At 30.2% G+C, this 14,141-nt stretch overlaps 1 protein-coding gene across 1 annotated transcript; it reads right to left on the bottom strand.

Annotated features, from left to right (window-relative positions):
* Positions 1-496: 496 nt before the first annotated feature.
* LOC134835924 (aminopeptidase N) lies at positions 497-13,993 on the bottom strand. Its single transcript, XM_063850948.1, has 10 exons — positions 13,928-13,993; positions 5,428-6,315; positions 3,617-3,912; positions 3,141-3,564; positions 2,897-3,080; positions 2,359-2,841; positions 1,438-1,637; positions 1,072-1,383; positions 929-1,010; positions 497-869 (listed from the first exon to the last, which is right to left on the bottom strand). The coding sequence occupies exons 2-10, from the start codon at positions 6,300-6,302 to the stop codon at positions 708-710; spliced, it is 3,018 nt and encodes a 1,005-aa protein (XP_063707018.1). The 5' UTR covers positions 6,303-6,315; positions 13,928-13,993; the 3' UTR covers positions 497-707.
* Between the last annotated feature and the right edge of the window lie 148 nt (positions 13,994-14,141).

Genomic DNA, 14,141 nt, shown 5'->3' with positions numbered 1-14,141 from the left:
TGGGTTTCAAAGCTAAAATTTAATAAATATTCATTCTGAAGATGATTTCCATTGATATCTGATCGAATTTTGATGAAATAAAAAAAAGTACGATTTTATCATATGAGGAGCAAAAATCGTACTTTTTTCCTCAAGTCACTTTTCAACCAACTTTTGATGGATTTCAAAGCTAAAATTGAATAATTACCTATTCAAGACTTCAAGGTTGCCTTCATTCAATTTTTTCTATCAAAAACCAATTTTAATTACATTTTATTTTTATTAAAAGCACATTTTGACTGATCAGGTAAGTCTCTTTATTTTTTTACTTTCAAAAATTTGACAGCTGTCATAAATTTTCAATAAAATTTTAATTTCAACTGCAATTTTGTCAAAAAATTACTCAAAAATTAATTTTTTTTCTATAAATTTATGACATTTGTCAAATTTTTCATCTGTAAAAATTATTTAAGGGACTTAAACCTTGAAAGTCGAGTTGAAATTTAAAATACTGGCTTAGAATAGACACTGATGGGAATTTCATCTAATAAATTTTCTGTTACATTTCTCTCTTGCTTAAAATTAACAATAAAAAATATACTTTTTTTTTACATACATCGAGCTTAACACAGTCTTATATTTAAAATAAGTGACTTAACTATGATGAATTTTCAAAGCATTTGCGATAAAGTACAGTTTTTTTTACTTAAAAATGGCTTAAATTTTGCTTAAATTTGGTTTTTCTCTAGTTTGTCGACTTGTTCGGCCAGCCACGCGACGATTGTTTTGTAATTCTTGTCCATCCAAGCGATGCTGGCTTCGGTTTGTTCGAGTGCGAGCTTCAATGTGCGGCCTGTTTCGTTCATGTGGGCCTTGGCGAAGACTTTTAACTACAAAAAAATTAAAAATTATTGATTTTTGTTGAAATTTAAGTTTTTCAAGGACAAACCTCTTCCAATTCGAATTGATTATTCAAGCGTCTCGTCACGTATTTGATGATGTGATTCAAATTAGACATCGGTTGACCAAAGCTGAAACGGAAAAACCTCAATAAATGCTGAAATTTGTCATGAAAAAGTTAAAATTTCTCACTATTTCTTGAGTCTCGCCCAATTTTCGCGAACAAAATCGAATGCAATCTTCTGTCCAACGACACTATTCGACACGGAAGCAAAAACTCTAAAGACATCTTGCTTCCGGATGCCATGCTGACCCGAAATTGACCATTCCAGGTATCGCTTGAGGATCCAAGTCTCGCGACTGCAACCTAATGCGGTGAGTAAAATCTCTTTTTCGCTTGAAACTGTCGCTTTGAGGTATCGCTGCCACGCAAAATCCCATTCCGTTTGGTCGCCGTACTTGATTGCCATGCAATAAACGATATTTTTCAAATTTGGTGAGATTCTAAAAGAAAATTTTAAGGAAATTTTGAGAAAAATTTAATTTTAAATGACTTACGGATTGTTTAAATCGGGCAAAGGCTCGTGAATCCACATGTGATACTGTCTCATGCAACTGTGAATGCATTCGGGCATTCCAAGGTGACACGCTTCCGATAGAATTTCAACTCTTTTGTACACGGTGAGTAAGGAACTGTTTTTAGGATCATCGAAACCGACGTCGTTGTAAATTGGATTGATGATGTGAAGGTAATATTCCTAAAAAAAATGAGATTTTTGAGTTATTTTTGTGATTTTAAAGTGTTTGAATTAGCAAAAAGCGATTTTCAAATTTTTAACGGTAATTTTTTGAATTGACATTTTTAAAATTTTTCAAAAAATATATGAAAAAGTCAAATTCGAAACGAAAACTTTGATTTCAAGACAAACATGAATTTCCTTTTTGACAAAAAAATTAATTTAAAAAAATTTAACGGACATTTTTTAAACTGACATTTGCGAATTTTTCAAATATTGTTATAAAAATCTTCAAAAATGTTTAATTTTAAAGGATTAGTTTGAATTTTTTTTGCAAATTTTTATGCTAATTTTGAAAAAAAATGGATAAAAGCTTTTGAATTAACGAAAAAAAAATAATTTGAAATTTTTTAACGGTCATTTTTTGAATTGACATTTAAAAATTTTCATCTTTAAATAACAATTTCTACCAATTTTTGATGAAAACTGCCTGGAAATTGTCTAAAAATTCAAAACTTTTTTAATGTTTGACAATTTAGAGCTAAAATTTGTAAATGTCAATTCAAAAAATGACCGTTAAAAATATAAAAAATCGATTTCTTATAATTTAAATGCTTTTTTTGTCAAAAAATATATGAAATTTGGTAAAAATTCAATTTTTTTCAAGATTTTTCATCAATTTTTTGAGAAATTTGTAAATGTCCATTCAAAAAATGGCAGTTTGAAAGTTAATAAATCTTACTTTGAACAGAGAATAGTCCTCCCTCTTGATCAACATGCCATCTAAAAAGCTTAATGCACTAATTGCCGCCTTCCATGGCACATATTCATCCTCATGCGACAAATATTGCGTGACATCCAACGCAATTCTGTAGTCCAAGTATCCAGCACGTGCCAAATTCAACGCATCTTCAATCAATTGAGCTCTATTTGTAGTCGCGATCTCTTGATATCTCTTTGGATCCATCAAATGTTGCGTCAACATGTTCCAATTTCGCTTGTCATAATTAACTCTGTAGTATCCGGTCTCCAACAAGTTCGCCAAAAGCCATTCGTTGTCCTGCAATCGATGATCTGCAACTACAATGCTCTTATCGCGTCGCATCCAGGTACTTGGCTTGGTATCCGTGAACTGAGGAGCCTTGGCTGTCGTGTAAGTAATCGGAATCCACCATGTCTCGTTAAATTGTGAGGAATTTTTGCTTCGTTGCAACGTGAATCGCTCCTAAAAATTTTTTGGAATGTCATTTTGTGATAAGAAAAATTGATTTTTCACATACCTGTCGAATAACGAATGAATCATTGTCATAATTTCGCTCAAAAGTGACAACGGGAAATCCGGTTTGAAGGGTCCAGGTATCCATTATCTCTTTTACCGATAAATTTTCGTCAAAAATTCCGTTGTCACGAGCGGCTTCCGTTAAAAATCGCCATAAATCGTCTTGTTCGGCGTTTTGGAAGGACCTAAAATTAATTTTTTTTATGAAAATCTAATTTTTTTATAATTTTCAATGAAATTCTTACATTTGTTGCAGATAATTGGACAATCCACTTCTAAAGACCTTGTCAGTTAGGAAACTTGCCAACATCCGAAGTATCGCAGCTCCCTTCGCATACGAGATTCTATCGAAAATTTCATTAATTTCATCTGGATTTTCGACTTCTTTGACGGAAATCGGATGAGAGTTCTCCAAAACGTCCAACGAAAACACAGAATGAACTTCATTGACGACAAATTGATCCAGCGGCTTCCATTCTGGCTCGACAGCATCCACACCGAGGTATTCCATGTACGATGCGAAACCTTCATTCAACCATAAATCGGTCCACCAAGTTGGAGTTACGAGATTTCCGAACCATTGATGCCCAAGTTCGTGTGAAACCACGATTGCGACTCGTTGTTTGTTGCTGCAAGCGGAGACGTCTTCATCGTAAAGTAACGCAGTTTCTAAAAAAATTTTATTAAATTTTTGAAGAATTTTTGATAAAAATTTTTTTACCGCGATATGTCACCAATCCAAAATTCTCCATAGCGCCTGAGGAAAAATCGGGCAAAGCGATCATGTCGGTTTTCGGTAAGGGATATGAAACATTGAAGAACGTCTCGAGGAATTCTAATAATTTTACTCCGATTTTAAGTGCATAGGAAGCTGATTGAATCGCTTCCGGACGAGCCCAAACAGAGACATTGCCCAATGATAAACTCTTGAAATCGCAAATTACGAAGGCTACCAAATACGTGCTCATCGGTACTGATTCCTCGTAGATATCCAGCATGTAATTGTCGACTGCCGATCTATTGAAGTGAAAAAAAGAAGAGAAATTAGGCCATCACAATAATCAAAAATGTTTTCGATTTTTTCTTTCTTTAAATTTTTGCGAAAGTTCTTAATATTGAATTTCTCAAAATTTAAGAATTTGTACAAATTTTGCAATTATTTTGAAAAATTTTCTTCAAAAAAATTTAAATTTTATTTAAAATAAGGCCGCTCTAAATTTTTTTCAATGTTTTTGTCCCAAAAGATTGTTTTCAAAATTGGGAGGGGCAAAATAAAATAAAAATTTTTGAAATACTTTTTCATACAAAATGACATAATTTTAACGAATTTTGGCCCTTCTTTGGCAGTTTTTGAAAAAATTTAAATAAAAAAATTTTAAATATTTTTATAGAAGAAATTTTATGTTAAACTTTCTTTTTTAATAATTTTTTTGTTTTTGTTTTAAAATCTGAAAATATTTTAAAAAATTTTTGATAAGGCCGCTCCAAATTTTTTTTTTGAACTTTTTTTCCCATGCCCCATTTCAAAAGTCGAAAATCCAATGGGGCAAAATAAAAAAAAAAGTTAAAAATTTCATCAAAATTGATCGTTTTTTGTTTTTTTTTCATATTTTTTCAAGAAATTTTGCAAATTTTTTTAAAAAATTTTAATTTTTAAGAATTTTTGTATTGAAAATCGTATTTTAACATGAATTTTCTTCGTCAAAATTTTTTTCAAAAAGGGACAAAAAGTTCGAAATAAATTTGGAGCGGCCTATTTTCTTAAAAAAATATGGAAAAAGATAAAAAAAATGATCAATTTTGATGAAGTTTTCCACATTTTTTTTTGATTTTGCCCCATTAGATTTTCGGCTTTAGAAAAAAATTTGGAGCGGCCTAAGTTTAAAATTTATAGTTAAAATTTGGTAAAAATTCATTAATTTTCAAAAGAAAATTATTCTTTGATATTTATAAATTTTCAAAACCTTATGAAAATTTTTAGAAAATGGCAAAGATACAAAACTTAAGACTTTGACTTAAGCTTTCAAAACTTATGTGACTCAAACCGTAGTTTTGAACAAATATTTTGACTTAAACTTAAATTTAACAAAAGTTTGAAATAAGTCTAGTCAAAAGTTTTTGAACTTAACAACCGAATTTTGAGGAAAAATATATTTTTTTGTATAAAAATAAATAAAAAATTAAATTAAGTTTAATAAACTTTAACTGGCTTAAGTCAAACTTAACTTAAGTTTAATAAGGTTCTGTACAAAAATATGCAAATTTTAAGAAAATTGATAAAAAGTTATATTTTTTAATTTTTTCAGGTATTTTGAAATTTTTAAAAATTTTAAATCTGTAAAACCGGAAACATTTTTAAATTTTGTACCGGCCTTAATTTATTTTAATATTCATGTGAGCGATAATCCGCATGCGAAATCAATCTACTTCAATTATCGTCAAAAAAAGCAGTAGAATAAATTAGTTGGCAATTAAAGGCACTTAAAATCTTAAAAAAGTCATCGTCAACTGATAAAAGTGCATTTTACTTACAATTTAACTGAATTGACTTTCGGCATATTCGACAAGGAAACCAAATGCGAAGGTCGTGCAATGCTGATTGTGAATCGGGCCTTCAACGCGGGCTCATCAAATGATGGAACAGCACTCCGGAAGAAAGTTGGTTGAAACTGCGTTGTGGCTAACCAACGTTTTTCGCCATTGACGGTGTACGAACTGCGATAAAATCCTTGCAGATCATCATTTAAGGCTCCTTCGTACTTGAAATGCAGTTCATAAGAGCCTTTTGGCAGAAATTCATCAAATTCAAGGATGTAAAATTGATTTAAAATGTCATGACGTTTGTTACTAATTTCAATTTTCATTTCAGAATCGTTCAAATAACGGACTTCAACTTCATTGATTACTAAATCCAAACTATGAAGCGTAATGTTTTTTGCTTCTTCGACAATTTTCACGATAATTTTCACTTCGCCGATGAAAGTGAAGTTATTCTCCATCATAAAAGGGATCAACTTGATGTCATACGTGCTTGGAATTACATGTTTAGGTAAGCGCATGTTGATTTTTTCAAGGTTTTCAGGAAGTGCCGTGGAAAAGGGTTCATCTTCAGACTCTTCGTCTTCTTCGTTGATGGTATTGTTTTGCATCGCGCCCGTACTGTGAGTCGTGCTAGCTGCCATGATGACGCCATCCGAGGAGGTAAATGATTGATGACTGTGGAGACAATTGTGATTGCGACAATTATCGGTGCACGGCTTGATGTTGTACATGAGAAGTGCCGTGGCGAGAAGACAACAACAAACGATGCCAGAAAAGATGATGAGATTTTGTCGTGTTACGAAGTAACCTTTGCGACCAGTGAGCGTCGTTGTCGTATCCATTGTGGTAGAGAATGTTTCACGCATTTGGATTGATTTGCTGAAAAAGAGGAAAAATTTTAATGAAGGTACAAAGACTCGACGATAAGTCAATAAATGGAAGTCATGTGAGCGTATTTTATACTTCTCTATCATAATTTTTTTAAATTATTTTTTTTTCAGACATTACTTCATATTTCATTCAGAAAGGTCATAAAAAAGTTTGAGACCAAACACTTGATACTTAAAACTCTTAAAGGACCTTCGATTAAAAATGTTTTTCAGCTTACTACTTTTTAGGTTAAAGGACAACAATTATACCAATGAACTGCTCTTTCCTTAAACCCGGCAAAGAACATTTTGAGAACTTTGTAGAGTATCTGCGTCAAGTTGGAAAATCTTCTACAAAATTCACGCATGTAAAAATGTTCGATTGAAAAAATTTCGACCACAATACAAGATCTATGTTTAAACTGATTTTCAGATTAAATTCCAAAAATGCATAAAATCGTATTATTATCAAATGCCAAACATAAGACAACAGTTCTAAATCAAAATTTGACTATTTGCAGAATTTTTTTACAGACAAAAGTGATATACCTTGCCTTGAGCCAAAGTCTTCTTAATATACCTTTTTACTATTTCACAAGATTTCTTAAGTCTTCTTTAGTAATCTTTTTATTCAGTAGCGCGCTAACAAGTAGTCGCATTTGACACTTGCTTTAAGCATAAAGCTCTTTAAAATTTTAATTTTTGTGTTCTTTATTTTTGTTTCTTACATAAGAATTGCTTGATAATGGCACGAGGTTCATAAAAAAGTGCCGAAACGTCACAAATAAATTAAATGTAAAAACAACACCAAAGAAGCATTTTTGACCTGAAAAAAATATAAAAACTTAAACAAAAAGGTCACGAAAAAAATAGAAAAAATTAGTATTTTTTCCTTTAAAACTTTTCCTAAGGATGAATGTAAATCTTATAAAAATTACAACGTTTTATATAAAAATTATTTAAATTTAAACAATATTTGCTTAGATTTTTGTCTTAAATAATTTTAAATTCTTTTTATTTACAGACAGACATCAATAGCAATTTTTTACTATAGAAGAAAATTGCTTTACATAGCAATTTTTTTAAAATTTTCACAATCTCCTTCAAAATTCATTAGAAAACAAAACAAATCAACGCGATAAAAATCTCGTTTCGTCTAGTTAATTTTTTCCAATTGCAATTACTATAAGGGACCATGTAACGAACATTTGCCTTGTTTATTATCATTGGCAACATAATCAAACATTGATTCAATTTAATTGTTTTTTAACGACTTTAATCAATACATTCTCTCATGTTCTCGAGAATATCAATGAATTAAAGGGTATCAGTTTCATTTTGATTAGACGCACCCGTATAAAAAATTTTCGTAAAAAAATAACATCACGGCCCTTGTTTTCATTCAGCGGTTTACATCTGAGTTGAATAATAAATTTGAATGAATGCCTCTCTTTCTAATATAAATATTTCCGAGAGAGATGTGTTCACTGAGAAACACTTGTTGCTTCATTCGTCTGAATATCGTTAGATGTAAACATTAGTCTGTGTTGTGTAAGGAAGACGAAGGATAATAAATAAAATATTACCAAAGGCAATCTACCTTTTAGATATCATACGTATGTATCATGCGCTCGCTTACTCAATGGAACGAAAAACGTTCTGTAAATGTAACAGGTGTCGAAGCAAATTGAATGTTTTTAGCAAACATCTTCAGACGAATTCCCTCCAACAATGTGATTGTTATCTTGTTTTCGTTTCAAGTGGATTGCTTGATGATGATGATGATATCATAATAAAAAGGATTGTTATTTTATGCGAGTGAAATATAAAGTAGATCAATATTTTCCTTCATCTTCATCTCATTTTTTTTTAAACTTAGCAAGATAAACAAAATAATAAAATGTAGTTTTGCAAAAAAAAAAACATCAAAAGTGCCGGATACGGGTAACTAATCCTTTTATTTTACAAGTGTCTCAATTTATCTCAAACCCACAAACTGAATGGGTGTCCTCATCCTGGAATAAAGGATCGTTTATTGTTAAAGAAAATAAAATAACAATGAACAATTAGAGGAGCGGCTTGTAAAGTAAATTTTTCAAACAAATTGTTAGATAAAAGGAAGATTGATATGTGGGAGTTCGGGGAGTTCAACTGTGACATTCGATACTCGACCATTCATCATTTAGAGTTGGTTATTTTGATGAATGAAATACAGAAAAGATGAAAAAAACAAGAACAACAGCTTAGGGCAAATTAAATAACTAAACAAACAAACATAGAACAGAATGGTAATAGGAGAAATTGAGGAATGAGATGTGACCCAGATATGGATTTAGTAATTTAAAACGAACTTTTGGTAAGTTTACAAAATTTTTACTGTAAATGACATAAAAAGAATTTTTCTCTCAAGGCAATTGCACTAATCCAATCAACTCTAACGACAAAACGAACGTTCGTTAATGAAATGAATATGCAAAAGTTCAAGAGTATTCTTAAATGTAGTATAAATTATAATTTTTATTGCAGTAGACAAGCAAGGAAAATACACCACTTATTATATTATTTATGCATCTCGTAGAAAAAAAACCGTTTGTTACAAATTTTCTAATAGGCTTAATTAAAATTTAAAATGTTCTTTTGAGATATTTTTAGCGTGCTAGACAAACTGCTTCATTTATTGCATTTTGTATTCACACAATTCACGTGAATTTCAAATTATGCGAATGATTTTCGTCTGGCCGGTTTCATGCGAGAATTTTAATCTGAATTAATTAACAATCCATGCAGCGTCACGTATTTACAGTCGGCGAAATGGCGGCGGCGATGACATTTCAAAAATCAATCGAGGAGTTTTCAGGTGAGTTCGTGATCATATCTTTCTTTAAAGGTTTAGGGATAAAAATTTTTTAAAAAATTTGATCATCAAAAAGGGATCCGACTCAAATTAGCATACGAGGTAATCCGTTCCGGTAGAGTTCATCAATCATTTCACCTCAAAATATAACAATTTGTATTTGTTTGGTATTTACGAAAACAATTTTACTTTCATCTTTCGAGTCGTTTGGTAATTTTTATGTTTTCACTCTCTCTCGTTTATTTTTTATGCCACAAGGAACGAATCGCTACAATGTCCCGTAATAATAGCTATAAATTCAAACACATTACATTAGTTCCTTTATTGTGTAAATTTTTTTTATGAATGACAATAAAAGGAACTCTTGCAGTGTTTGTTACAAATCCCTAAAAAATTTCACCATTTCGTATTGACATGTCGCGTCGTCGTTGAACCGGTTTGTAATTCGTAAGTTTATCGTGAAAGAAAATAAAAAGTATTGAAAAGTATGATTTATGTATTCATAGGGGTTAACATTGCATTGTCTGTCTGTGCCATACCCCGCTACAACTTTGTAAAAAATGTGCAAGAAATAAAGAAGAGAGCAAAAGGAATATTTAATACTTTGTCGCTTTTTCTATAAGGGTGAGACAACCACCAACGTTAATGACGAGATGATGGTAAAAGTCCTTTGAAAAACTTTACTTTGGGTAAACAAACACTTTTCTTTTCGGTCATAAATAATCGTCCCTGTCACGGAAGTAAAACAGCCAGGAAATGTGTAGTAGATACGAGCTCTTTGTTCACTATGAAAAAAGATGCAGTGTAGGCATGAAGATCCAAACTAATTACATGAAAAATGAGGGAACATCCTTAATGAGTTTAAATCCGGTTTTTTTTAAACTTTGGTAGTGAGTTCAAAACCCTAACAGCTGTGTGGTAACATGACGAAAAAAAAAATCAGGTGAGCAAATGAATCACAGCTAATAATTTTAATCAAACATGACTTTGCCATTACAGCGGAAAAAACTATCCCTTTCACTATTAGAAACTCCCCTTAATAGAGCGTGTCATAAATTTGATGATTAACAAACAGACACTTTTACACGTTCCTGTCCCATACTGTTCCGGTTATTGAGAGAAATAAGAAGTATTAATTTCCATTTAATTCCGAACGGGAACGAATCTGTCAGTGTTAAAAAGGGTAGAAAATTTGGCATGACTGTCATAATTGTGTGATGAGGTAAAATGCATTTGATTTGATGGGTGCTATAAAAAATTGTGAAAAAAAACTTTATTGCAGCCTAATGATCGTTTTGTTTTTTTTTTCAGATATTAAACCAAAAAAAACCTTCAAAAGAGATTTAGAAGCTTGGATGACGAATGAGCTTTGGTAAGTATGTTAATGAAGTTTCTTTAAATTTTTCAGCAAAAAGCCAGCAACGAATATGTTTTAACGTTCTAGTCATAATTTACAAAGCAACAAAGAATCTGTTTCCAAACTTTCATGAAGGAGCCTGACCGTTGATACCTCAAACTTTTTCTCAGAAACTCTTAAAAACCTCTTAAATGGTAGTTAAGTGAATTATTTCCAAACTTTTAAATCAACTTACAGGGAGTCAAAAAACTGCAACCATATGAATTAAGAAGCAAAATAGATTGAGACCAATATCTGTGATATCCTATCATGAACAAGACTCATTATGGCACAAAAGTTTAAGGCTTTCAACAAAATCTTATCGCAATACGAAGCTAATTTCGATAAACTAAGTGATTCCCAATGAAATGTTCATTTGTCCTTAAGGGTGAAGGGCAACTGACTAACCTCTGGGATTTAAAAGATCTTGCGCATCGACGAACCAGATAGCGTCCTTGCTCAATATGAGGACAGACTCGAATCTTCATACAAAAGATAAAGCTTTTATTAATATAAGAAGGCGTTGAAACGAATATAGTTAATTTTTTTCTGCTAATGAAAATTTAATTTAAAAAATAAATTTAAGCACTTTTAATAAGTTATTAACTCCATTCTAAATTCAAAAACAAAGCTAAACATTTTGTCTAACGAATTTATTAAAATGAGCCTACAAAGAACACCTATTAAAATGCAGCTGAGAAAAATGACGGAAAAACATTCTGGAAGATGACATAATTCAAATTAATGATGGAAATTCAAACAAAGGAGATGGTACCTTTATGGAAGAATTGTTAAGAATTTCCGGAACTTTCGAGGAAAAAGAAAATTGCAAAATTTTTTCAATTTGCGAAATGAAAAAAAAACTATTGATGACGTTTGACTCAAAGTTGAATAAAAATCATGAATGTACCCTATGGGCGAAAAACGGGTCAGATTGATTCCATGATGATGATGATTTTGTATCCCAGCAAAGTTTTGAACACTTATTCCGAAATCAACTCAGCTGGATTAGGGCATTGTTCTCTGTTTTGAAAATCCTTATAACTTTTTGGCACGAAAAATTTGCTTCTTTCTAAATCACTGTTTGGGATACATTACGAATGAGTTAACAATTGACCTTGCTTTACCCCATTAGAAGACTGAAAATATCCAAATGAGATTTTTGAAGCACCAACTTAGCCATTCATTCACTCTTGCCCTTCAAAAAGCATGCTTCAACTTTTAAAGCAAGAAAAATTAGATGAGCTTTAATTAATTTGTTTACTTAAAAGCTGTTTTAAAATTTCATTCGTGCAGTTCAATTTTTTTTTTAATTTTTAGCTCCAAAATTCTTTTAAGCTCATTTTTTAAAAAAATAATTCCAAAATTTTTTATCATCGTTTTTTAAATAATACGACCGATCAAATTTGCTCTCAATGAACCCAAAAATTTTTTATTCATTGCAATAAAACCTTTCCTCTCAATTTATTTCATTGCATCTCGTGCTCAATTCAGGTAATCTGTTATTTTTTTTTCCTTTCAATACTTTATCCCTAAAATGCATTGTTATTGTTACATTATTAGCAGATCATTGTTTTCATAGATGAAATCCATCAAAACACGATTTATCCCTCAACTTCTAATTGAAATAAAATTGATCGAAACTCGCATTGTATAAATGTCAAAATTCAATATTCTCCGGTATGATTGATCGACACATGTTACAAACAGTTAACACATGATTATTTCTCTGGACCGTATAATATTTATTCATATGCTGCATTTGATGCGTTTTAAACATACATTGTTAATCGAATTAGAGCCAATAATAAAAAAAAAGAGTATTTTTTTGGTCCATCTGGTGCGAATTAGTCCTTTTGATGTCTCAGTTTTTTTGTAAAAAATAAATTTTACACTTAAATACTCGCCAACCAGTGTCTGAAATATCTGACAAGAGTCACATATTTATTAATAGAATTGCAATATTCTCTTTAATGCATTTTTAATTTAATTTTGCGTATGATTTTTTTTTTAAATTTATATACTCGGTAGATTCACACTTCACTACACATGAACGACATTCGCTCCCGAATTTGCGAGACTATTCAAAAATCATTAACTTTTGTACATTTATTATTTATTACATATGTCGGTTTTGCGGTCAATATCTCGATGCGATATATGGGAGTGTTACTTTTTTTTTTTGCAAAGAGGGACTCCCGTTTTGTTGATATATTTTATTTATTAATATTATTATTATGTTGTCATTGTCAAGAACGCTGCGTGAGACATTGTCAAAAATAATTACCTCAGTTACCCGAAAAAAATTTCTTCATTGAACCTATAATTATTTATAATGCGTCTGGGATGTGGTTAAAATTTTAATTTAAATTATTAGTTTCGTTTTTTTGTTGCAAATTTCTCGCCAGATGTTTGTTAATAGATTTTATTAGTGAGTGCGAAATTTTTTTTTCCATGTTCGATTTTTTATTATTATTTCAAATTCGAAATGCGCAAAAATAAATGTCAAAAAATTAGACATGTCGGGAAAAATTCCAAATCAAACGAAAATTTTAAATAAATAAACATTTGAAAATTTTCATCATCAATCATTTTTTCACAAAAAAAAAAATTAAAAAAAAAATTTCGCAAAAAAAACTACAAAAAAAAATTTTAGTATTAATTTTAAGCAAATTTGACCCCTAGCTGAGAAAAAATCTCCCAAATACGAAAAATAAAAGTTAATTAAACCGAAATCTATTAACTCCAAAGCAAATAAATAAAATTGATACAATAATCGCGCGTTCGATTCACCCTTACATATCACCATTTAGTGCCATTAAAGAGATACCATAAAACTGATACACGTGCGAGAATGCCCAAAAAATAAAAGGATGCATCAAAAGTTCATATGTCACACGCTAGGTAATAAAAGATTAATTTATCAGACATTTTGATAAACATATTTTTTTTATATATTTTTTTTAGATATTTTTTTTAATATATTTATTTTAATAATATATTTTTTTTAAATATATTTTTTTATATAAATTTTTTTTAATATATTTTTTTAATATATTTTTTTAATACATTTTTTAATATATTTTTTAAATATATTTTTTTTTAATATTTATTTTTTTTTTTTTTTTTTCCAATAATTCTTCTTTTTCTTATTTTTAGGCCTTTTTGGTGAATGATTTCAACTATAAAGAAGAATAATTGTAGGAAAGGTGTGTCTTTTACTCTTTTGTCCGAAAAAACACTCAAATATTGCACAAGTAAGTACAAATGCACACACCTCACATATAATAACAGAGGATACAATAAAATAAATGTCTTTTTAGATAGTACGTCGTACTTTGATACCATATGTTTGATATTTAATTAACTTACTTCTTGAGTTTTTGTATTTTTTCAGTTCTTAAAAAACGGGAGATAATTTCCCTTTTATTGTAATTTATTTAATTTGTCCAGGTAATTATTTTTTTCTCATTAAATTATTATTTTATTTCATTTTTTTAAAATTTTATTATTTCAGCCCGTTGAGACTTGTTGGATGCGTTCCAGAAAATTCACAATCAATTATGCAAATTTTAAACACTAGGTT

This window comes from Culicoides brevitarsis, chromosome 3 (assembly GCF_036172545.1).
Source record: "Culicoides brevitarsis isolate CSIRO-B50_1 chromosome 3, AGI_CSIRO_Cbre_v1, whole genome shotgun sequence".
Taxonomy (NCBI): Eukaryota; Metazoa; Arthropoda; class Insecta; order Diptera; family Ceratopogonidae; genus Culicoides; species Culicoides brevitarsis.
Note: the sequence above shows the minus strand (reverse complement) of the source record. Positions and strands in the feature narration are given on the sequence as shown.

Bases quoted from the DNA above. Each gene is read 5' to 3' on its own strand.
- LOC134835924 (XM_063850948.1), bottom strand. From the start codon at position 6,302: ATGCGTGAAACATTCTCTACCACAATGGATACGACAACGACGCTCACT. The intron at 1,638-2,358 runs GTAAGATTTATT...CATTTTTTTTAG, and splicing joins AGGACTATTCTCTGTTCAAA to GAATATTACCTTCACATCAT. The intron at 870-928 runs GTTTGTCCTTGA...ATTTTTTTGTAG, and splicing joins ATCAATTCGAATTGGAAGAG to TTAAAAGTCTTCGCCAAGGC.